Source organism: Anguilla anguilla, chromosome 8 (assembly GCF_013347855.1).
Source record: "Anguilla anguilla isolate fAngAng1 chromosome 8, fAngAng1.pri, whole genome shotgun sequence".
NCBI classification, from domain to species: Eukaryota; Metazoa; Chordata; class Actinopteri; order Anguilliformes; family Anguillidae; genus Anguilla; species Anguilla anguilla.
In genome coordinates this window covers 41273923-41297951 of record NC_049208.1, presented here as the reverse complement: position 1 = coordinate 41297951, position 24029 = coordinate 41273923, and the positions used below count along the sequence as shown (strand labels likewise).

Genomic DNA, 24029 nt, shown 5'->3' with positions numbered 1-24029 from the left:
GACTCCCCGATTGAGTTTGCTTGTATCAGTCATGTGCTGGTGTACAGGCCACCTCTGCTTCAGGAAAGGGTAGGAAATGACATCACACCAGGCTGCCACAGATCTATACGCCCCCATGCTTTGCATCCCATGGGTTGTACATTGGAACTACGCACTGGAAATGCTCGACAGACCGATGTTCAGGTTTAATCCACAGAACAATTTAAGATGAAATCATCATTGATTTCATCATTGATCTACTGACTGCATTTTCAACCCACCTGCAATTTTATGTAACCATGAGATAAATCAATGTTTTATATGAAAAAAACTACATTTTTACTTTGGGCTTCACCTTCATAAACAGTATAAAACATATAAAACGTAAGACACAGGGTCCAAAGTACAGTATTTGCCATGCGAGCGAGCTAATCTTTGTACCTTGTATTAAGCGCATCACCATGGCCTCTCATAGCATTACTCATTTCTATGTGACAATTTCACGTGCTGCAGACCTTCAGTTATGATCATTCACGCCCATAGCGCACAGGCAGCTGGCGCACACGCAGAGCGCTCTCAGGGCTGTTCACCCTGCGCTGAAACAGGGGCCGCGGTTCAGAGTCAGCGCGCTGGAGCGTAATCGCGGGGAAATCTGCGCCTGTGTGCCGTCCGCCCTTCCTGTGCTGAAGCATGCCGGTATCTCCGGGCCCATCTCCTCAGAGAACACGGAAGCGTTCCAGCGAGAGTCACGGAACGCACGCCAGCCAGAGCCCTTCCTCTCGCGTTTCTTTTTTTTTTTTTTTTTACGGCGGCAGGGCGTATCGTGGCACGCAGGAGGCCTGGGTCGCACAGCGGGCTCGTTGAAAACGATTAAAGGCAAATTTCCACATAATCTTCCGGCGACAATGTTTCTATACGGGCTCCCAGGTGCTGTAAAGCGAGACCTTTCGGGGTAAATGGAGGACTTAATTATGCTAATATCGCATGGGCGCATCAATCATTTTTTTATTGCTTAATTTGATTATGCTTTCAGTGAGTTCTCCACCACCAGGCCCATCTGTCGTTCGGAGCCCCGCAAACGTACTCGAGCGGGTAGCTGAAATAATCGCATTAGCAATTTCTGCTTGCCAAGATCACCGCAAGGCCCAAAACCTACAGTCCAGCGGCTTGTTTTCACACAACGCCCGGATACGCGGAAAGGCCACCCTATCAGAACTCCGCAGGGGTCGCCCGGCGGGGGGGGAGGGGGGTTGGGGGGGGTACAGGAGGAGGGACGGCGTGTGGCGGTAATGGCGCTCGGCGTTGCCGCGGCGCTCGCGCATCACCGGCACAGATGGCCGACCTGTGCCTTCACAGCGGGGCGGCGGGCGGGAGCCCCTCCCCCGAGGTGAAAAGAGCGTGACAGACCCCGCCCCCCTCCACCCCCCAATCCTCAGAGGAGCTGGAGGGGCGGGGCTTACTGGTGACCCCCAAGGTTGGCCTCCCTCGCACGTGCGCCCCCCCCCCCCCCCCCCCCCCCGCCTGCCCAGCATCTGTGCGCCCCGCCCCCTCCCCCCCAAACCTTGGACCCCTCGCCTCAACGCACCCCTTCTTTCGTTTCCTGCTCATTGTCCGTGCTGGGAGGGGTGGGGGGGAAACGCCCCGGCGTGTGCCGTAAATATGTCACCGCGACCGAACACGCCGGCCCAATCGCGGCCGGCCTCTGGTCTCCGATCCTCAGCTGTGCGAAGCCTGCTCCTCACACCTCCGTAACAGCAGCACAGGCTGCGAGGAGCACTATCAGACATTATAAATCACTTCCATGAGTGGCCATTCAGAGCGCTGGCACAACACACTCCCACATTTTTATCTCTGCAAATGAGATAACTGGCACTCCTAAGCGACGGCAGAAGAGGAGTGTGTGAACAGTGGAGGTGGAATAAGAGCGGGAGGCGTTATTCAGTGGGGTCTGCGTTGGCCTGTGTGTAGGAGGCAGAACTAGGCCATGTATTCTCCAGGGCCAAACGCAACCACGCCGAAGCGCGTTCAGCTAGCAGCAGCATCGGTGGAGAGCGGTGGCTTAGAGTATGCGGTGAGGACCACGCATCTTTACCAAAGCACATGACCATCTCTCACCTTCACGAGGACCATGCGTCTTTACCAAAGCACATGACCGTCTCTCACCTTCACGAGGACCATGCGTCTTTACCAAAGCACATGACCGTCTCTCACCTTCACGAGGACCATGCGTCTTTACCAAAGCACATGACCGTCTCTCACATTCATGAGGACCATGCATCTTTACCAAAGCACATGACCATCTCTCTCCTTCACGAGGACCATGCATCTTTACCAAAGCACATGACCATCTCTCTCCTTCACGAGGACCACGCATCTTTACCAAAGCACAGGACCGTCTCTCACCTTCACAGAGTCCAACAGGCTCTTGGGGAAGAATCTTCTCAAGCCCACGTCTTTCCTGCAGTAAGGAAGCAGAGCGTTGGATCACAAGAGGAGGGGAGGGGGAAATGCATACAGCACAATGTGAATCAGGGAAAGCAAGATGGCAACTGGAGTAGGAGAAAAGCAGCGATTTCAGCCATTTGTGTTCTAAAGAAATGCAGCCTCATTTACAGCCCTTTGAATCTTTCACGCAAGCCCTCCATTCGCCGCGGAACATCAAGCATGTCACCAATCTGGGAAAATGGACTTTTGAAGAGGACGTTTCTGCCAAACTAATAATGCTGGATCAGTAAGGAGCAGGCTCTCCATAGACTGGACAGAAAAACAGGATGTTTGTTCAATCGGCAGATAGCCCTCTGAGACACCAGAGAGATACTAAATTTGTATTTATTTACACAGAGAGAAATTGAATACATCTGCCCAAATAAAGTCCCATAAATCATTTCCTCCACCAAACCAAAAACTTTTCAATTTAGATGAAAAGAACTCAACTCTTCTACCAGCCATTAGTGTTCATTCAGTGGCAATAGCTTCCATCCACAGTGATGAAAAGACACCGTCAAGATGGTGCTTTTAGTCATTGTAAGATAACAGGGCTGTTTCAAAAAAGCATCTAGGCCTTATACGTGTGTTTCATAGGAAATGCCGTACGTCTCGCTTCCAACATTACAAAGGAAGATCCGATAAAATGAGAAATAAAATCCACTTGCAATTAAAACAAATTTCTAACACTGCGCTGCTACGCAGTACATTGAGGAAAGTAACAATGAGGGGAAAGATATTCATGCTTGTGCAATTTCCTTCTTGGTAAGCAACATAACAGCCTCCCGTCACATGAGATAAAATGTCCTCTGAGACTTTCACAGTTTGTCCCTTTTGATCTGAACTAAGCCCGCACAATCTGGAGACGCGGCGATCAATCGGGGTGCGATCGATGCGAAAACCTGACGCCGGGCAGAGGATTAGAGCTCCGTCGGGCGCAGGCATATGCCTTCCAGAGACTCAGAACCGTGCGCGCTAAATTTAATTCATCACTCTCCTTCCTGTCCTGTGTAACCGGACCTGCTCACCGGCTCTAGCGCATCGCATCTGTCAGCTTGTTAGCCGCCGCCCGCGTCGGAAACTGTCTGATTGGAGCGCGAATCTCCCCTCCCCCCCTGCCCTTAGCCCCTGTACCCCTCCCCCTCCAGCTCTTGCCTGGTCCAGCGCCAGCCTTTGGCCGGGCTGCGCGGGCACTGTGTGACTGACTGACCTGGAAATAACATTAGCATTTGTAAAGCCTGGCTGGCCGGCCATTGTGTAAGCCTGCAGAAGAGCAGCTCCACAGCTCTGGAATGCGGGGGCTGGGGGAGACCGGCACAAAATGCATATTCATTAGAAACCCGCTTTGTCCTCACAAATAAGGCGCCATCGACCGTCCCCGCGGAGGGAAGTCGGCATGGGGACGGTGGGCCTTCCCTCGCGCTCGAGCTGGTCTGGAGCTACGTTAGCGCTCACACATCGGACAGCGGAACATCGAGCGTCTACATACGAGAAGGGGACAGCTGGAGCTGCCCTCAGGCCCGTGGCCTGCGATCTGAATTTCGTCGGCCTCGATCAACGTGGGGCCGCCAAACAATGCGAAGCTGCCGATTTAAAATCTCTCCGAAGCATTTCCAGGGGTAAGCTGCCCTCTCATTCATCATATCAGCAGCCCTTTGAGCCCTCCAATCTCCTAATCCAACGGCTGACACACATACTACGAGCGCTCCCTTAAATGCCCACGAGGATGAACCTCCGACAGTACAGTCTGTTTACTTATATTAGGAGGTAAAACAGCACTGGCCTTCCACTAGCAGTTACTGTAAGTCTTTAAATAAATCAATAAATAAACAAATAAATAAATGAAGACATGATTTGAGATCCTGTCCTTGGGAGTGTTGGCAATCAGACGTTGAAATGAACGCTAACAGAGGACGGCGGCTCTACCTGTAAAGGACATTCCCAGCACTATTTTTGGCACTTCTCTCAGGTGCGCCGACTGGTGTACTGCCGCTCAGATTAATGTTCTACGCCGCCAAACAAACCGAGCCCATTTTTCATTCAGATTAGGCCATTCGCTGCTCTGCCATTTCCACAGAGAAATTCAAGGCACACAGAAAACCTGGCCTCCGTGCTGAAGCCCACAGCCACACTGTAATCGCCTAGCTCCTCCCACTTGGGCTTCACGAAAAAGCCGCTATTAATTCCCCATTCTGTCAATGGCAAATTCTCAGGGCCAGATTCATTAATTTCCCTGAAGACGAACGCTGAGTTCCCCCCCAGAGCAGGCCCCTGATGTGAGGCACATCTATGGTGGCGACCTCGATAAAGCTCCCGGCCCGAGCGGCTTTGGTGGGGGGCTCCCTGCTAATGAGGCAGGCAGGAATTTGGAAGAGTCTGTGGGACAGAGTGAGAATAGCCTTGAACTTCACAGCTTGGTAAAGAACATGCCCTTTTTTCCTGGGAAGTCAAATTTTGACAAATATCTCCAGTGTTTAAAAAAGAAAACAGAAAGGGGCAAAAAGACACTCATTATTTGCTGGCCTCATTATAATCTTACAGCTCATAAATTCAAAAAGAGCGTGTTCCATTTGCAGACATCATTAGCATGACATCCCCTGGACCAATCCGACTAACACCTCATGGAGCTGAATCTGTCACATCCCTTACTGACATTCTTTCAGCCAAAATTCAAGGGAGCTCCTGTTCACAATCTCCAAAGAAGCAAGAAATGCCTATTTCCACGTCAAAGGTCCTGATTTTCTTTTTTTGACAGTTTGACAGGGACCCTCATTGCCTTCCCTAAATAGAGACTTACATCACCGTTTCTGAAGTCCTGCTAACCTAATTCTGTGAACAGTAATTATTATGACATTAATAGCATAAAAATATCAGAGTGACTTACTCTAACAATTCATAGTTTGATTTCTTATCCAGGGCATTCCCACGCATCTCCCTGAAAAATCTCCTGTAATGAAAAAAAAAAACAACAACAGTATTAGTGGAGATCTAATTTAACTATATGCAGCTATACTTCAAAACAATTATGACAGGTATAATTACAAAAGTGAAACCCTACAGTCTATATAAAAATAGACAGACTGCTCTACCTGCAGACTGAAATACGAATGTGACACGTGAATGCATGTACAGACACTACCTGTGAAATGACTATCTGTGAACTGTCCAGCACAGAACCAAAACCGTTCACTTAAAACTTTCAGTAACTAAAATGATGAACGCATGATTAAGTACAGATCACCTCTTCAGATAACAATCTCATGGCATTTGGAATGTGAGATGAAGCGGTAGTTATCCATTCACAGAGGAGTCATATCAACTCACCGGATCTCCAGGCAGCCCAGCTTCAGTGCTATATCCTGCTCCACCTGATCTGCCATTTCTAACATGTAGTCACTTTTAACCTGGAAAAAGACATCACAATCAGGATTCATAGAAATTCTCTATTTAACCCAAAAAATGTCATTTCCACCTTAAGGGAACAGGGTGAAGAACATAATGAACAACAATCCATGTGACACTCGCACACACACACACCCGCACACACCCACACACTCACAGACACACACACTTACTCCCCCCACCCAAGGAGTCCATCCATCTTTGGCGGAAGATAATCTCTTTCTTCAATTCGACTCAATTTGGCCATTCCGCAGACCATTCCATCCATCTCTGAGCTCCGTGCTCTGTGATCGACTGAAATTCCTGTCTGCTGAACTTTCCCATCATTCTAGTGCACAGAACGGCAGGAATCAGGATAAGCACCCATATTACCGAGTTATCCAGGCTCTGACATGGCGAAAAGATTTTCTCCCTTTTCTGCCCGTCAGCAAATTCTTTCGTTTGGAGGGTCTCAAAAAAGCCGTGCGTTCGAATCGACCGGGTCACGGTTAAAAATCACCGGCTGACGGATTTGTGTGTGTTGGGGATTTATAGGCCAGCGGAATGCTGCTGGGCTCAGCACACCCTGGGGTGATTCCGGCTGCAGATCAGCCTCAGCGGTGCTGGTCTGGGAGACGCGGCTGCAGCAGACCGGCGCAGAGCCCCGCGAGGCCGCGGCGGCTCATTGGGATGCAGACCGCGACGGTCCCGAACCGCGGCAGGGGCCAGCTCCCGCTCGTTAAACTGGGGGCCCGAGAAACACATGGCGGCGGACCGTGGGCTTTGAGAGGACAGCTCTGAAATGGCGCCTTCGGGGTAAACAATGGCCAACTCTCCTTCTGTCCGCTACCATAAATACAGACCGCCAACCTTACGGCTCACAAAAATTCATGAGTTTCTGACACAGCTTTAGCGCATCATAATGCAGGTGCATTTTCTTTCATCGTTAAGGGCTCTGTCCGTGCCGGGCTCTGATTGGCCGTGGCCAGGCGTGTGCAGCTCTTCCGAGGCTGAGAGTCCGCCGGCTGACCCGCCAGGCCGCGCCGGTATGCTCTCGGCTGGGCGGAAGGCGCCGGAATGGGCAGCTCAGGAGCGGGCAGCTCAGGAACAGGCAGTTCAGGAGCAGGGCTGGGAGAGCCTCATGTGAGCACGTGCAGAAAGGAGCCGCTGACCTATTTAGCCCCGCCCCGAGACGGCGTGAGACACACATCAGCCCCAATCCGTCTGAAAAAGTGTGTCAGCCCTTTACCCCCGTTCTGCTGAAGAGAACAGTCCCCATGCACACGCACGCACGCACGCACACACTCACCATCCTCTCATTCTCTCTCTCACAGACACACTTCCATATTCACACAAAAGCACACGCACATACATAAGCATGAAAGAAACAGTGGTGTGGGCCTCTGTCTGATGTAAAGACCTACAGGCCTCACGGTTTCCCAAACTGCACTCCAGCCCTGTCCCGTATGGGATTCCTGCCACCTTCTCATGTGACTCCAAAAATCACAAAAATCTGTGATCTCCACCTACGCCTTTATTTCAAAGGAGCCACTGGAGTGTAAATCTGAAGGAGTGCCGACTACAGCACTTTCAACACAGACTGCGTCTGCTACAGAATGGGTTTGCTGGTCCATGGCACAGAGAGGTACAATTTAACTGCCTCCTCTTTACTGGCTTTTTCATGCTAGAGAATCGCATTCTGAGCACAAAGACATCTGAATGCTAACAGTATGTGCGAACGCATCATTGTACTGTCAATGGAATGCTCATCGTGGCTGCGTCCGTGCTTAACAAGTCATTGCTGCTGCTGTGTTGGTACAATCGACCAGCCTAGCTGAGAAAGAAGTGCGTAAAGAGCTCTGAATGAAATCAGCCTCCGTGAGCAGGCCAGCTGTCAGGGTTTGTCATTTGATTTACACCTTTGATTTCCCTTTTAGATGTGATCTGCTAGCTGAATGTGACTTTAATATTTGATGGCTTTCCTCTTCAATTCTGTATTTCATGTTAATGAACTTCATATCCTCCTGCAACCCGGCAGAAACAAAGTACTGGTATGGTCCTTTAAGTATTTTAATGCTTTTGATATTAATGCAAGTGTCTTGGATGACAAAAAAGTGTTGCAGGGAAAATATTTTCTAAAATAATATTTATTTTATTTCAATTGAACGTCCTTTGTAGTGTAGGTTTCAGCACAGTAGAATATATGGTTCTTGACCAGAGACTCATGTCCCCTACAGGGGGGGGGAAAAAAACATGAATTTCCAGTTCTAAGGAGGGTATCATACTGTTTTCTGCCAGTATGCACGCTCCTGTCCAGCCGAATGAGAGGAGAAAAAGAAAATTCCGAGGAGAATTGTCCGTAGCGCAGCAGATGGGCTGGAATCAGATTTCCCTCCCGCACTTCCAGGTCGGTTTTCAGTGAGACGGAGACGCGGGTGGCGCGCGGGGGAAGAGCGGACGCACCGGGTTTCTCAGAGGCCCTCTGTTAAAGAGAGCGCTCCTGCGTCTCGCGCTCACCTGCTGGTAAAAGTAGTTTAGCGTGGGCTTGTCCTCGGCAAACTGGTTCATGAACCCTTTCGGCAGGTATCGGATCCTCAGCTCATACCTGGAAGAGAAAGGGGACGGGCGTTAACGTGGACGACACGGAGGGAAAGTGCTGTTGAGGCAATTTAGCAATTAGCCGAGCGCTATCCTGTATATTCCCTATGAAAACTGTTAAATATGATCAGCTAAACCGCGCTAATGCTACCTCACTGATAGAGCATGAGGACTCAGTAGCACAGATCACAGCTCTTTACTACACTACATTCACTCATTCAGCAGACCCTTATCCAGAGTGACTTATTCTAGTGCAATAGTACATAGCGTACAATAGCACCTAGCCCCAAACATCCCGCCCACAAAACATGACTCAAGCATAGCTTTAAATGAAGAGAACAGAGACCAGGAAGAGCTGTTCCGGTCTAGCAGACTTCCCGAACTCCACAATTTCAACACTGGGAGCCCCAGCTGGGATCCATACCGCTCATGTTCTTACTCTGAGTGCGAGGGGGCCCTTTCCTACATCTGTCCCCCCCACCGGACAGAGGGAGGTGCATAGTCAAAAGGCCCTGATAGCACTAAAAGTGAGTTACCATGGGAACAGGCGGCAACGGACGAACCGATGAAAGCGGAAACAATATGGTCAGCGCGCGGTTAAGACCCGCCGCCGCCAGACGCCTGTCTGCTCCCGGCCACTATATCACGAAGAGAAAGGTCCAGTGACAAGATGTCGAGAAATAAAACCGCGCCAGAGAAAACAAAGCGAAGACTGTGATGAGCAACCCGTCTGGGATCATATGCGCTCAGAGAGAGCTGCTGCGTGTCGCCTTTCTCCGGCCATCTGTCTCCTGCTCTGCGTGGCAGCCAATGAGCCAATTCAGAACTTTCCGTTCGCACACAGCCAATCAGAGAACACGAGAGGCTTGTCTGCGGTTCAAACGGCTCCCTTCTGAGCGTAACCTCGGCAACCTGAATGACCCGCTACTTTAATATGGAGGTCAACGTATGGCGCGTACAGAGCTCCGATCTGACTGTAAAAGAGCCCATTAAGATCATAGTCGAGAGAACCCAAGGCTGAGCGAGCAGGTTAAGCTCTCAAGGTGACCGGTCACATCGAATACGCCTGGGTCTCATTAGCAGCGACTCCGGCCCCATTTTGTGTGTAGCGGAGGATAAAAAGCTCTGGTTGCGCTGGCAGAAGTCCACACTGCCGACACTGAATGATGAAACGAAGAGTTTTAGTGCTGTGGGGAGATGCCTCCAGAGATACTCTGACCCCCCAGGAGCAGCAGCTGGGGGGCCTGGGGGGTCAGAGGTGGGGGTAGAGTGTCAGGCCTCGAGAGGATGCCCCCTGCCCTCCCCCAAAAATAAAACCCTTTCCCCTGTCCCAGACTCATGCTGATATCACACATTAGCACTGCTCACCTGGCAACCCTCACCCTAATGACCACTCAGCAAGAACCCAGCCCTGGAACAAAGCCAAGATGAAACAGAAATAATATATATAAGGGCTATAAAATGAAGGCATCCCTCATAGAAGAATGGAAAGTTTTTCGAGCCTAGAGCTGGAAAAGACCCTACGCAACTGTTCTGTAACTACAGTGTTCAAGGAAAACTGAACCACAGGGAACTGAGGTACCTGTAGATGAGGAAGCAGCCAGCACTAGTATTCCCACATGGTGTCTCTCACTTCACTCAAAAAACACATTAGTTAATCAGCGGGCAACCACTGCAGAGCTGCTGTAAAGACAAACCAAAGAAAACGCTTATTTATCAGAGTAAATTGTCATTTTATAAAGGACTGTTGTAAGGAACTTTTTCCCAAGAGTTTTTTTCCATTTAATTTTATTCATTTCACTGAATGCAATTAATCTAATTTGTAACCTGTTCAGGTGCTTACTGCACAAGCAAAAGTGAAGTCACTTCTTGAAACAGATCGATAAATATATGATGCTTCTTTTTAACACCTCAAGTTTCCCCTATAGGGAATGCCCAATGACATGCAGAGACTTGTCTCGTCACTCTAGTGTGCTCAGTCAGTTGGAGGAGCACGTGGGATCACGCTCTCCATCGAAAAGCGTTCTGCCACCCGCCGTGTCTGAGCTGAGCAGTTACTGCACTAACAGTGTGTGCTTCATATGCAGCTGGTGCAGACTGCATGCGCAACAACCACCACAGTCAATGGGTTGCAACATGCGCAGGATCAGATTTAATCATTAACTGTGCTTATGTGTGATAGGCATATGATATTATCTACTTAGATTGTAAAAATGCATTTGATAAGGTACCACATGAGAGACTTGTTAGTAAAATGGAGACAGTAGGAATTAGAGGACGTATTTCCGAGTGGATTCGGAACTTTCTACAGGGTAGAACACAAAGAGTAGTAGGAGGGATATTATCTGAGCAGGGAGCTGTTAGGAGTGGAGTCCCATAAGGGTCAGTGCTGGGACCACTGATCTTCCTCATTTATATCAATGACCTCGACAGGGACATAGAAAGTACATTAGTCAAATTTGCAGATGATACAGAACTGGGAGGCCCAGCTAATAGTTTGGAAGCTACTAAAGTAATCCAAGAAAATTTAAATAAATAATCCAGAAGTGGGTGGAAACCTGGCAAATGAAATGTAACATAGCCAAATGTAAAGTTCTGCATGTGGGAAATAAAAACATTAGGCAGGATAACTTTATGGGAGGAACAAAACTGAAATGTGCTCAGTTTGTAAAAGACTTGGGAGTAATGATTGATCAAAGCCTTTCTGGTTCTAGGCACTGTGCTGTCGCAGTAAAAAAAAGGCCAACAGGATGTGGGGATATATAGCCAAAGAGTATAAATCCAAGTAAGTTATACTTATCTTATACAATACTTGTAAGACCACACTTGGAGTATTGTGTGCAGTTCTGGGGACCATACTACAAGAAGAATATAGAGGCTCTGGAAAAAGTTCAAAGAACAGCAACAAAATGTATTCCTGTTATGAAAGATAAAAGCTATGAGGAAAGACTTAAGATGCTTAACCACTTCAAGCTTAGTAAAAGGAGACTCTGGTGATTTAATTGAGGCTTTTAAACTTTCAGGTTTTAAACTTGTTTTAAAATTAAATTTTACATTTAGAACTGAGAGACTCATACATACATACATACATACAGAAACTAAGTAGGCCAGTTCATACCTGCACCCCTAAAAGAAATCCAAGGACTTACGAGCACTTTTTCCAAGAACTATTTCTTAACTTTCAAGGACAACATACAAAATCAACACATTGCTACCTTCCCATGGGTGTTTCGAAATCCCCAGTTGGACAATTAAAAGATACATGTTGATACTGTCAGGTAGATAAACACCAGCCACAATTACAAGGGTGAATGCCTTGTAACTCATGAAACTCACGTGGTTGTCACATTGACACTCCATTTCACCCTACTTATACTTAGTTTGAATACTTTGATTTTGCAGGAGAATAAGATTTGCATGGAGATTTGTATTACCCTGAATATTTTTTGCTGTCCATGTAATAATTATACCCCAGCAACAATCTGTATAACACAGCAATGTGAAACTCACCTGATTTAGAAACTACATATTTAGAAGAATCTGATTCCTCACACCCCTGTTCATTTAGTATCTGTGTTTTTCCCCAGCAGTCTATAAGCACATATGGAAATTACACAACATTTATTTCTTCACGTTGTTAGCAATGTTTTTCAAAGTACATCATTCAACAATTTACTATTCCAGTTCACTTCTTGTTATTATGACGAGTGGGTTCGCTAATTTTATATAATTTCAGTTTACGTTAATGTTTTTTTTTCATACCTAGGTTTCATCTTAGTTTTAATTTACAACAATATCTTTCTTGGGAACACATGAAGCCTAATTCATTTTGTGTTTTGATAAAAGTGATTGATGATGACGACTGATAACGATATATAAAGACCCACAAGCGCACAGTCAAACCCAACACTCAGCAACGGTGCTTCTGCTGCGGTTGGATTACTTGGGGACTACGTGCTTAAGCACAACGAGTCCAAGTCCCTCCCACCCTGGGTGACGCTGCAGCCACACCGCTGGGTGACTCAGTGCGCTGAACGCTGGAACGTTACCAGGACGCATTAAGCGACGGACTCAGCGTGTGCTTGTTTACGTAATGCGTGTGTGCTTTGCCAAACTACTCTTTTCAAATCACAAACCACTTCTGAGGTCCCTCTGAAAGAAGCTTCTTTGTGGCCCACTGAGCAGCCAGACAAAAGAGACTGGCGAAGGGGCACCAGGGAAGCTTGCTTTTAACATACCGGCTCTAACCGATTCACGGGTCATGTGCTTGTTTGGTCCACCACCAACACTCATAAAATAAAGGGATGAAAAAGTGTCTAAAAGGAACAAGCACTTGTCACTGGGGTGGTACTCAATAGGTGCATAAAACGGTACCCCTAGCCAGCAATACATAATTCATTTGAACCTTTTTTTGCTTTTAAAAGGTATTTATTAAGACCCAAATAGAACATTGTTGTACTTTCAGGGTAAACTAGTGAAATTTGTTCCCTAAAGAACAGAAATGCAGCTCCACTCTTCCTTTATTCCTGTGAGTGCGGTTGTGCACACAGAGTGAGTTCCTGAATGCAGAGTCTCCGGTGAGGACCACAGCAGTGGCTCCAGACAAACCCAGAACCAGCCCAGCATCACAATAAGCACGTGAACATGAGGGCTGCTCAGAGCTGAATCCCCACAAGCAGCAGAGTCTGCCATTTTAGCACTGTCACTGCAGTTCCCACTGCTCTTCCCAGCGCTAATGAGAGAGCTCACCCTCCCGAGAGAGAGTTTCTCTCCCTCTTCGGTCTTCCCTTAGTCGACCGCTGGACGATCCACGTTTAGAAAAGGTAAAGCCAATCTGCTCTGCAAGGTCCTTCTTATATATATACATATATATATATATATGCAGTACAGGACAAAAATATTAGGCCATCTGTGGTGTTTTATATATATATATTTTTTCAAATGCAGTTAATATATGCACATTTATTGAATAACACACCAAGTATAAACATTTTTTTTCAACCCACAATAACTCAGAAAGATCAGAAAGTTTTAGTTCAAAAATGATCTTAGACACAACTTCCCACAAAATAGCCTGCTTTGGCTTTAATTACTGTCAAACAAATTATTGGAAATCCATCCAATAATTTTGCATTGGGAGTGGGAGGTGGAGGGGTATTTACACTGAGTAAAATCTTGTCTACCTTATGTTTTTTCAAACTACAGGTAGCCTAATACCTTTAACCTGTAGTGCAAGTAAAGCAGGCACTAAAGTTGCAAGAAATATGGCAAAGAAGGAGTTAGGCTTGTATGTAAGGGGCCAAGTAAACATGTTGTGGCGAGGTTATTCCCAGGGAGAAATTGCAAAGAAGCTTAAGATTTCCAGGTGCAGTGTTCAGTACACACTCAGAAGGGGCCAGCCGATGGGCAGTGATGTTAACAGGAGAAGACCAGGAAGATCAAGAGCCAGAAGACAAATGTCTTGTGTTGGCTAGCACAGTGGTCCTGGGGCCCTCCTGTGTAGGCTGGTTTTCGTTTGAACCACAATCACAATACCATAATTTTAACAAGCTACAAATTGTTCTTAATTACGTGCTTTTCATGCTTAAAGGGATTATTTACCCTCTTAAGCCATATTATGTCTGAAATAGCTTTGCATAAATAAAATCACCATGTTGTTTGTGCTACATTGTGCTTATTGTGCTATACTGCAAACAATTACTGTGTAATTACATTGTAAGAGGTAACTTTTCTGGATCAAATTAAAGACAGAGGTAAATCAATAGGTTCCTAATTAGGTTGTTGAACACGTATTTAATTTCTTTCAAAAAATTTTCCTTAAACTTATTAACACAATGCAGGTTTGACTCATCATTTATTTTGTCATTGAATTCTGCATTATCTACCAAAGTGGTTAGTTTTTTGGCCACATGTTCACACGTTCATCACTTAGGAGCCTATTGATTCATCTTAGTGATTCATTTTTAAGTTTTACTCCTTTTATGTAATTATTTGCAACACAATAAGCACACTGTTCTTTATGGCATGCATAGCTGTTTCTGACATAATATGGCTTAAGAAGGGAAATAATCCCTCTAAACATGAAAAGCACCTAATTAAGAAAAAATAACAGCTTGTTAAAATTCGAAAAAAAAAATCAGCCTACACAGGGCGGCCCCAGGACAAAGTTTGGGAACCCCTGGTTGAACAGAAGAAATTGTCATAAAACTGCACCACAACTACAGGAGAACTCACTGCAACTAGAGAGAGAAACCAGGTTCCCTGACTACAGTGAAACAGCAATCGATCTACTGGTCTAAAAGTATGTGTACATGCCTTTTCTCGATCTTTCTTGGTCCAGAGGTGATAGTGCTTGGCCCACTGTAGTCGCGGTGGAGTTTTACGGCGGTTTGTTTTGCGAGACACCACAAGATATTTATGTTCTGCCACTGATGTTATCCTTCTTCTTCCTGGTCTTCTCCTGTTAACATTACTGCCCATCAGCTGGACCCTTCTGAGTGTGTACTGAACACTGCACCTTAGGCTTCTTGGCAATTTCTGGCTGGGAATAACCTTCATGCCTAACTATGTTTACTTGGCCGCCCACATATAAATTTTCTTCTTCCTTGCCATATTTCTTGTAACTTTAGAGCCCATTTTACTTACACAACAGGTAATACCAATGGTATTAGGCTAGTTGTGGTTTTTAAAAAAAAGGTAGATAAGATTTCATTTAATTTAAGCACTCCCCCACCTTCCTCCCACCGCCACCAATAATATGTTTAATAAAGGAGGCTATTTGGAGGAAAGTCGTGTCTAATATTATTACAGTAAGTAAACCTCATCTTTTTGTGGTATTGCACATACTGTAGAAATGGAAAAATATCAGAACTTTAGTTTGTTACTCAATAATTGCCCACAAATTAACAGAATTTATGGGACCCTGGCTCAACCCAATCTCCAGTGAGATCAATAAGAATTCTGTACACCACAAAAGCTGCTTGAAATAAGTGCAGCAAATACTTTAGCTGGCTACACACTGCAGACACTCTAATATGCATGAATGAGACAGGAAATACAGAATTGCACAGAAGGATCAATGAAAATGTGAGGGCTGGAAGCTCATAAGAACACTCACCAAGCAAATTTCACTACACACACAAAAGACTGATGCAAGAATTTCTCCAAGTAAAACAGCAAAAAGTATGCAGATAATGCTGAATGCCAAATTACTGAACATGGCGAATACAATTATTATGACAGTACCACAACAGCCTCCGGCCTACACTTGGATGGGGCGAATGAATTCTATTAAAGAGAGCAGCAGCCATTTTTCTCAGAGTTTTCAGAATATGATCAAAATATCCTAGTAAACGGGGACATGCCTTCCAGGAAATTGTTCACGTGAAATATAAGCAACACTTATTTCAGTCCTACAGATATTCAATGGTGTCCTCCTTCACTGCAACTGTTCATGTATTTCTTCTGTATGCTATCCCACCCAATTTTCTCCCCAGTTTGGAATGGCCAATCACATACAGCCATGCTCATTCTGCAACCCCTGCAGCTTCACAAGGAAGACTGTGGGAGCCTTATCAACAAGCAGGGGTCAATAGAGAGCAATGAAACACAGATCCAGATAAACTGGTGCCCGTCCATGCACTAAAACAGTGTCCTAACAGAATGAGCCACCCAGCAGCCCCACTGTTCACATAAGCTAACAGGCTTGTGAATAAATCGATTAAGGCTCACAACTGATATTTTTTGTATCTCATACTGCTGTTATGAACAAAATAAAATCATTTTAAATCCCAGTCCGTACGCGGCAAAATCGATCAGTTTGATTACACCGGGCCTCAAGCGCTCGTTATCGTCCTCCAAAGCCTTCAGCGATTGGCTTAGGTGGCGGAACTCCTGTGAACACAGAGCCCTGTTCTGTTCAATGAACACATGGGGTTTGGAATGAAGGGAAAGGAAAGAACATACATTTCATTAATGGCAAAAGCTCTGGGCTCAGGTGGGGGACGGAGGTGAGGGAGAAAGGGAGAGAGAGAGAGAGAGAGACAGACAAACGAGAAACAGTGGAACAGCGTGTGCTCACACGAAGGCCCGTTTTGTACCAGGACAAGCCGAGCGCAGACCTTGCCGCGTCTAAAGCGCTATGAGACCATCCACAAAATTTAGCGGCAGAAAACATGCACCCCTCACGCACGCGCGCCCCCACACGCAAACACAACACTCTCCTCCATTTTTCGGTCCCGTGCCGCCGCCGTAACCGCGGAAATGCGACGACTGCAGATGGGCGCTCTGGGCTTTCTCTCAGTAACAAATGAACAATGCAGAAAACGCAGTGCTATCAGTAGATCTCTCTCAGCCACGCTAATCCGCCGTACGAAGCCCGCTCCCCCAGCGGCAGGAGTAAGAGTCGGGTCGCGTGCCGGCCCGTTCGGGGCGTTCTCCGCCACCGTCCAAAGAAAGCGGGGGAAAGATGATGAATAATAAGCAGGGGAGCCGTGCATCTGTTTCTGATGGTGTTTCAAAGGGCTCCCCGCGCGTAAGGCTCAAACAGCGACCCCGCCCCGCTGCTCCGTCAGCCCGCCGTTCGGAATGAAAGGGCGGGGAGGAGCCGGAGCGCCATCTGCACCGCGGCGGGCGGACGCGCCAGGCCGTAAATAACGGCGGACGCCGGGCCCGTCTGAAGTTCGCAGGGCGTACGCGTCTCCCGAGGGGGGAGCACCGTGGCGCTAAGCCCCGCCGGTCGGTTGGGCCGGGCGATGCAGTCCGCCGGGCTCAGAGAGCGAGCGCTAAAGCCCCGCCGGTTCCCCGTGCGGCCGACCCGCGGCCACAGCGCCGGGTCTCCATGACAACGATGGGCTGCTGCCTCGCTTCCTTGTCTGCAGGGCAGGCAGCATATTTTTTTCAATTCAAGACAACATGGCAGGCAACTGTTCTCACCCTCGGAAGCAAGAAGCTTACAGCTAAACGCCCCCTTACCCTGATGTCTGAAATACTTCACCGTCTGGCAGCTGCATACTAGTCAGCGTTACATTACATGACATTACAATCTCTCAGACACTCTTATCTAGTTATTCTCAGGAAGATACGTGCGTCATCTCCAAGAAGGCACTAATGGCCTAATCAATACACGTAAAATGAACTGAACAAACCAGCAATTAATATAGCAAAAAAAATGAAATACCACGATACCAATGACCTATCCTTACACAGCTATTCCTATTACATTATCCCTAAAGGAAGTCCTAAAGGGGAAGAAGAGGACACTACCGGGGGGGCGGAACAGACCGGAGACGTGACCTGTAAGAGCAGGTGCGCACTGGGGGAGGGACCCTGGCTGGTGATAGGCTAGCACCAAGGTTCTGAATTTGATGTGCGCTGACATAGGTGACCAGGGGAGGGAGATGAGAGGGGGAGTGACACGGCATTACTTGAGGGAGAAGGCGTAAAGCCTGCAATAGGGGGTGGTTATGTGCTCTATTTCTCTCAGGAGAATCCACCTCAAGCGCTACATTTAAGGACGCTAAAGGTTTGTAGGGTTTTCACGCTAGCTGGTAAGTGGCGACGGGGATGAGGAAAGGGAGAACGTGTTGGGGTCTGTGACAGGCAGCTTACCTCCACTCCTCCTGCGGGTGGTTGAGCTCGTACTTCTCCCTCACGTGGGACACGCCCATGTCCGGGTGGAGCCAGTGAATATCCTCTGACTGCAGGTGGCTGAGGCGGAGCCCAAAGCAGGACACACACTTCACTTTGTGAATGTCCACGATCTTCTGGATGATCCCCTGTGACAGCATAGGAGCACAGTCACACTCTGCTCTCTACCTGCACAGTCACACTCTGCTCTCTACCTGCACAGTAACACTCTACTCTCTCCCTGCACAGTCACACTCTGCTCTCTCCCAGCACAGTCACACTCTGCTCTCTACCTGCACAGTCACACTCTGCTCTTTACCTGCACAGTAACACTCTGCTCTCTCCCTGCACAGTCACACTCTGCTCTCTCCCAGCACAGTCACACTCTGCTCTCTCCCAGCACAGTCACACTCTGCTCTCTACCTGCACAGTCACACTCTGCTCTCTACCTGCACAGTAACACTCTGCTCTCTCCCTGCACAGTCACACTCTGCTCTCTCCCAGCACAGTCACACTCTGCTCTCTCCCAGCACAGTCACACTTTGCTCTCTCCCAGCACAGTTACACTCTGCTCTCTCCCTGCACAGTCACAATCTGCTCTCTACCAGCACAGTTACACTCTGCTCTCTCCCTGCACAGTTATACCTTCCCTTCTGGGCATTGGCTAATTTAGCTTCAGTGCAATATGCCTCTGAAGAAAACAGCACCTATTGGCCACACACAGATAGAAAACTGCAGCTCCAAGGATGGATTCTGTGGGGTAATTCTGCTCTAGTTTCACAACAGAATTTTGCTGGTATTCAAGAGGAATTTCCTGGAAAAACACAGGCCCTTGTACACGGACCTCAGGGAAATGACATTCCAAGCACACTACGATTCCCAGAGGGCTCTTAACAGCGCTGACACACTGCTGCTGTCCAACCAAGCACTCTCCCTGGGTTTCTTATGACAGGGCCAGTTGGTTCAAGCACAGCGTCAGGCACACAGATAGAGCGCAGCAGCACGTAAAAGCCTCTAGAATGCAGGCTGCAGCACTTCGGAGGAGGGGCCACATAAGGGGGGGGGGGGGGAGCAGAGTCATTCCACTGTCAGTGGGAGAGGCTTCACCGTCCCCCCCGACAGTGCCAGGCTTGCTTTGGTGGGATTACGGGAACAGGATGTGATCAAGGGCGGCGGCGGGGACGGCAAAGCCAGCGGGGGCACGGGCCAAATCTGCCGCAGGGCCCGTTTCTGACTCGCACCACTGCTCCGCGCTTCCAGTCTCTCCGCAATCGCAGCGTTTCATTTCCCCCCGAGCCGCTGAGCGCTCGGCGCGTAACCCCGACCGGCCCTCTCTCCGCGAGTAAAACCCCGACCGGCCCTCTCTCCGCGCTCACCTCCCAAGCAGCCAGCCTGCTGAGTGTCACTCAACGGCAGTGCCACGTCACACAGCCTCCAAACAAACCGCCACGTTCCGTTCCGTTCCCTCACTGCTCCGTTTCCTTTAATGGTGCGACCTCACAACGATTCCCCGGACAAGCGCGGTTCAGCATTCGCGCTGCATTTGAAATGCTATCTCTGTGGTGTACTGCCTGACGGCCGTTCTATGGGCGAACGCGTTCAAGGAAAGATTTACTGTGACGCTCCAGCCAAATCACGGAGCAGCTATTGCATATTTATGGATTCATATTCATGGAGAGGCCCTAAAGGTTTCAGAGTGACCTTATTTTCTCCACAGCCGACAGCAGGGTGGTTTAAGGTAGGTGGAATAAACAGTAGTTCAGCAGTTGCCCCAGGGGAGTAGGGAGGGGGGGGGGGTGTTGAGGGGGTGCTTCAGCTGTCAGTCAAGACATGAGTAATGCGTGTATGATGATGTCCTACAGCCTGGAGGCACATTACTGTAGTCTACTGCCCTGCCGATAGCCCGATGCAGCGGAAGATCACTCAAGGGAAATACTGCTCTGTTCTGTTCTTATTTTAATTACAGGACACGACGCAGCCAATCCCACACGGCCCCCATAAAAAAAATAAAAATCACTGAAGAATTACTGAAGAATTTTCAGTTCCCATAAACAATTTTCATGAAATATTATCTGGTTTGGTTGCTGCTGGAATTTCCCAATTCTCATAAACAATCTTGAATAATCAGTTCTTTTGCGGACTTAAGAATACAGATGAATTACATCAGGGCAAGTAAGTGCATAGAGCTCTTTGGTAACAGGAGAGCATTGGAACCAGCATGCCTGACTGGGTTGAAAAATAGAAGGTAGAAGGTGCTCTACAGAGCTGAGCTCAGTCAGCTGGATCTGCCTGCTTTCAGGCCAGGCAAGGGTGTGCACTGAGGGATCTCTACACATTTCAACACAGACTGCCATTGGAAAGCCCCTTTGACAGCAGTGAGTTACACTGCCATAAACTCTCAGAGATGTGAAGCGTGCTGGATGCATCCCTCCAACTGTGCTGCGCGAGACGGGCGGGGAGCACGAACGTTGCTCCTATACTCAATGAATTTACACACAAAGTGTAGACAATTACAAAACAGACAGCTAAAACCGGAATAATATGCCAAATAAACCCATCCTCGCACACTACTTCAGTACGTTGTAAATAAGGAGATCAAAAATGGGAGTCCTAGAATGAGGGTAAACAACACATGGTAAAAATTATAGTTATTCGTGAAAAAGGCATGAATCTGTCTCAGGCACACACAAATAAATAAATGAAATCCCTTTGCATTTGTTTTGTCCATGCTGGGAAACGGGCGATGAATCACACAGGGCGGTTCTGGTGTGAATATGATGAAGGGCGAGGGTTTACCGCAGCGAGGCCCGGCACGGAGTGGGTAACGGCTCTCCACCAGCAGCGTCCCCGGTCAGAAACACGCTGGGGTCATCTGAAAATGGCCCCCCGCCCAGCAGCGTCCCCGGTCAGAAACACGCTGGGGTCATCTGAAAATGGCCCAGCAGCGTCCCCAGTCAGAAACACGCTGGGGTCATCTGAAAATGGCCCCCGCCCAGGAGCGTCCCCAGCATACTTGCCAACCCTCCCGATTTTCCCCGGGAGACTCCCGATTTTCATCGCCCTCTCCCGGTTTCCTCCCTGGGTCACAATTCTCCCGTATTTCTCCCGATGTATGACACATTTTCACACCGTTTTTCCCTTTCTCGTTATCAGAACCTGTCTCTGGCACTGCACAAATGCTGTTGCAGTGTACATATTATTTTGTTATTTTCATTCTTTAAAAGTCACCGGAATGTAGGAAACAAAGACTCTGAAACTCAAATTTTTCTGGGGGAGGACCCCGGCACCTGCTAACCGAAACCAACCCCGCTGTTTCCCTGGAGCCTCCATTTCCAGTCAAATCTATTCCCTTGTACTGTAAACAATGCCGTTTCTATGTCCACATATAGCCGTTGACAAACAATAAATGCAAATCTCAATGAAAACTCTACTAAACAAAACTGCCATTGTGGTGAAACCCAGGGGTGCTGAATTTTCAGAGGTGGGCCTATTATGCTGAGTGTTCTGGTCAGGTCCCTGGATGCTAAACACTGCTTCAGAGTGCGAAACACAGATTTATCAACTTCAAATATGAGCCCTAAAAAGCTTGGGGCACAAATAACTGTGAGGGATGCAGGAAAGTGCAAATTTGTTTGGCTGGAATTAATCATGGCAACAGAGACGACAATATAAACTGCCCTGGTGAGGGAACGGACGAAAAAGACCAAGTTTGGCTATCGCAGTTTCCTGAAGGGCAGGGTTGCCAGCACGGAGGATTTACTTAAATGTAGGGGATTTTTAAAAAAAGTAAAAGGGGAAGTTTTACAGTTAAAATGTATGGGAGTCAATGACAGATGGGGGATTTTAAAAGGAGGTAAGAGGTTTTGTGGACAAATAGTTAGAAATTTGTCTGGGAGTCAGTTGAAGATTTGTGGTTTTGAGGCGTTTTTAGGAGGAACTAATTCATACATCTGCCAGCACTGCACAAAGGAAACTTGCATTACAGTTCACTGTAGGGCACTTCACAAAACTCTGCCTCTTATCAGACCCTCAAAGGAAAAGAGACTGTTTACCGTGCTGACTGGGAGTCGGCAAGTGTGATAAAGCGGCAGTGCTCAGCTGCAAAACATCCGACTGGGCCAACATTACATAAAACTTGGATTCTCCATAATACAGTGTTATCATGTTTTGTATAGTAGGAAAACTGATGGCATGGGGAACAAGTCGGTGTCTTTAGTGGTAGGGTGCTGGCTAAAGATCTTGATATCCATAGGTCAGCGCCCAGCCAGATACAAGGTTATAAGGTTAACCCGGTGTGATATGCTTGCAGGGATAGTGCAGGATCATTGATCTGATTTCGTCATGATTGTGTCTTTATTTGAAGATTTGGTGTTTTGCTTTCGTCTCGTGGGTATATAAGTGGGAACATGGATTGGTTCAGACAGACTCGTCAACACGGTCTCCTACGCATCACATGCACATACATATTCAACTCCACACACACTTTTGCATCATTGTATATTGCCCTAATTAACATACTGTACAATAAAATGCATTCGTTTTAACCAGCCATTTCTCTTTGACTCTTACTCCACTGCACACCTAGCAGTTTTAAGGTCCTAACAAACACACAGAACTCAGGACATCTGCACCCCGTAGTCACTTGCCTATACACTAGTGTTGTAGTAGGATGCACAATTGTATTTATTCAGGCTACACAAGCCAGAGACACGTCCACGTCTACAAAGATAGACAGCGATCCGTACAGAGCCACACTACAGGTGGAAAGCAGTCTCCACTGCATAACTGTTAGCACAGACCATGGGGTTAAAACACTATTTTGGAGTCAGATAATAAAGATAACCTTAAATTAATCCCATTCCAGTAGCATCGGGTAAGAATACTGTACGCGTTCTTTCGCCACAGAGATATTTCCACTGTTGGGTTTGCGAAGGGGTTTCTTACAGTTGGTGACCTCCACGTGAAAAGCTTTGGTTTCGTACAGTTCTTACAGTTGACCTCGACGCGCCGTTTGGTGATTAACCTGAGCAGAATAATGCTGAAATTTACAGCTAAAACCAGGTGGGATTCTAAAATGGTTTAAGATGGTGTAAACTGTGTGTTCGACACGTATAGTCACAGGTGGCCTGTGGCTGGCTCTAGCAGGACAAAGCTGGCAGAGTAAGCTGGTGGTCAACTGGTGAACTAGCTGACTATAGGCTGGTCAGCTAGCGAGCAGCTGGTTGGCCAGCTAAAAATGGTAAAAACACAGCTTAAACCAGCCTGACTAGCTTAGGCTGATTTAAGTTGGAATTTCAGCAGAGCGAACAGACAGCTTCACCATGAATGAATGTAAACTCCAATACAACAAACACAGCATAAATATGTAGAATGGCAAATCTAGCGTCTTCCCACTAACTGGAAGCACTTCTGACAAACCAGTGAGCAACTTGGACGAAGCAGTCTAGTATTACCTACTGGAGGCTGAGCCTGCATGTTCAGTATTCACCCCACTCCTGTACTAAGAGCCCAGCCGAATGCAGCACAAATTGATGTTGGCGCTCGATGATCGCAGCTACGAGAGAACACATCTGCAAGACGAGCTGGAACCAAAACAAATTTCCAAGTGCAATTAATAAAAAACAAAGCTATTTTCATGCAAATGCTAATTGCCTTAGCTCGTCGGTAATAACTGTTACTGATTGCAGTCGTAGAAGCATAGCTGTGTGGCACGGGAGGCCATTGTTTGAGCAGCGACGGCTTTCCCTTCTTCTCTGAGTGGGGAGGGAACACAAACGAATACAAACACACTCCACTGTTTCTGAGTCCCAGCAACGTCAGAGGCGTTCAGCTCGAACATTAATTGATGTTTAAAAAGAGGACAAGCTGAGACTGATGAAATCTCAAGACACTCGTTCTTAAAGCCCAGAAACTGAGCTCAAGATCCATGCCAACAGTGGCCAGGAGTCCTGCTGGGCGAT

The 24029-nt window shown here is 47.5% G+C and overlaps 1 protein-coding gene across 13 annotated transcripts in view; it reads right to left on the bottom strand.

The window, feature by feature from the left end:
* LOC118233353 (focal adhesion kinase 1) overlaps positions 1-24029 on the bottom strand; it is a 133295-nt gene that overhangs the window by 47257 nt on the left and 62009 nt on the right. For 12 of the 13 annotated variants that reach the window (XM_035428989.1, XM_035428990.1, XM_035428986.1 and 9 more), the window contains 5 exons: positions 18052-18218; positions 8362-8449; positions 5788-5867; positions 5348-5410; positions 2383-2437 (listed from right to left, as the gene is read on the bottom strand). In XM_035428989.1, the coding sequence (XP_035284880.1) occupies positions 2383-2437; positions 5348-5410; positions 5788-5867; positions 8362-8449; positions 18052-18218 (453 nt within the window). Of the gene's footprint in view, positions 1-2382; positions 2438-5347; positions 5411-5787; positions 5868-8361; positions 8450-10024; positions 10088-18051; positions 18219-24029 lie in introns of those variants that run through there. The other variant, XM_035428991.1, reaches the window with a different exon arrangement.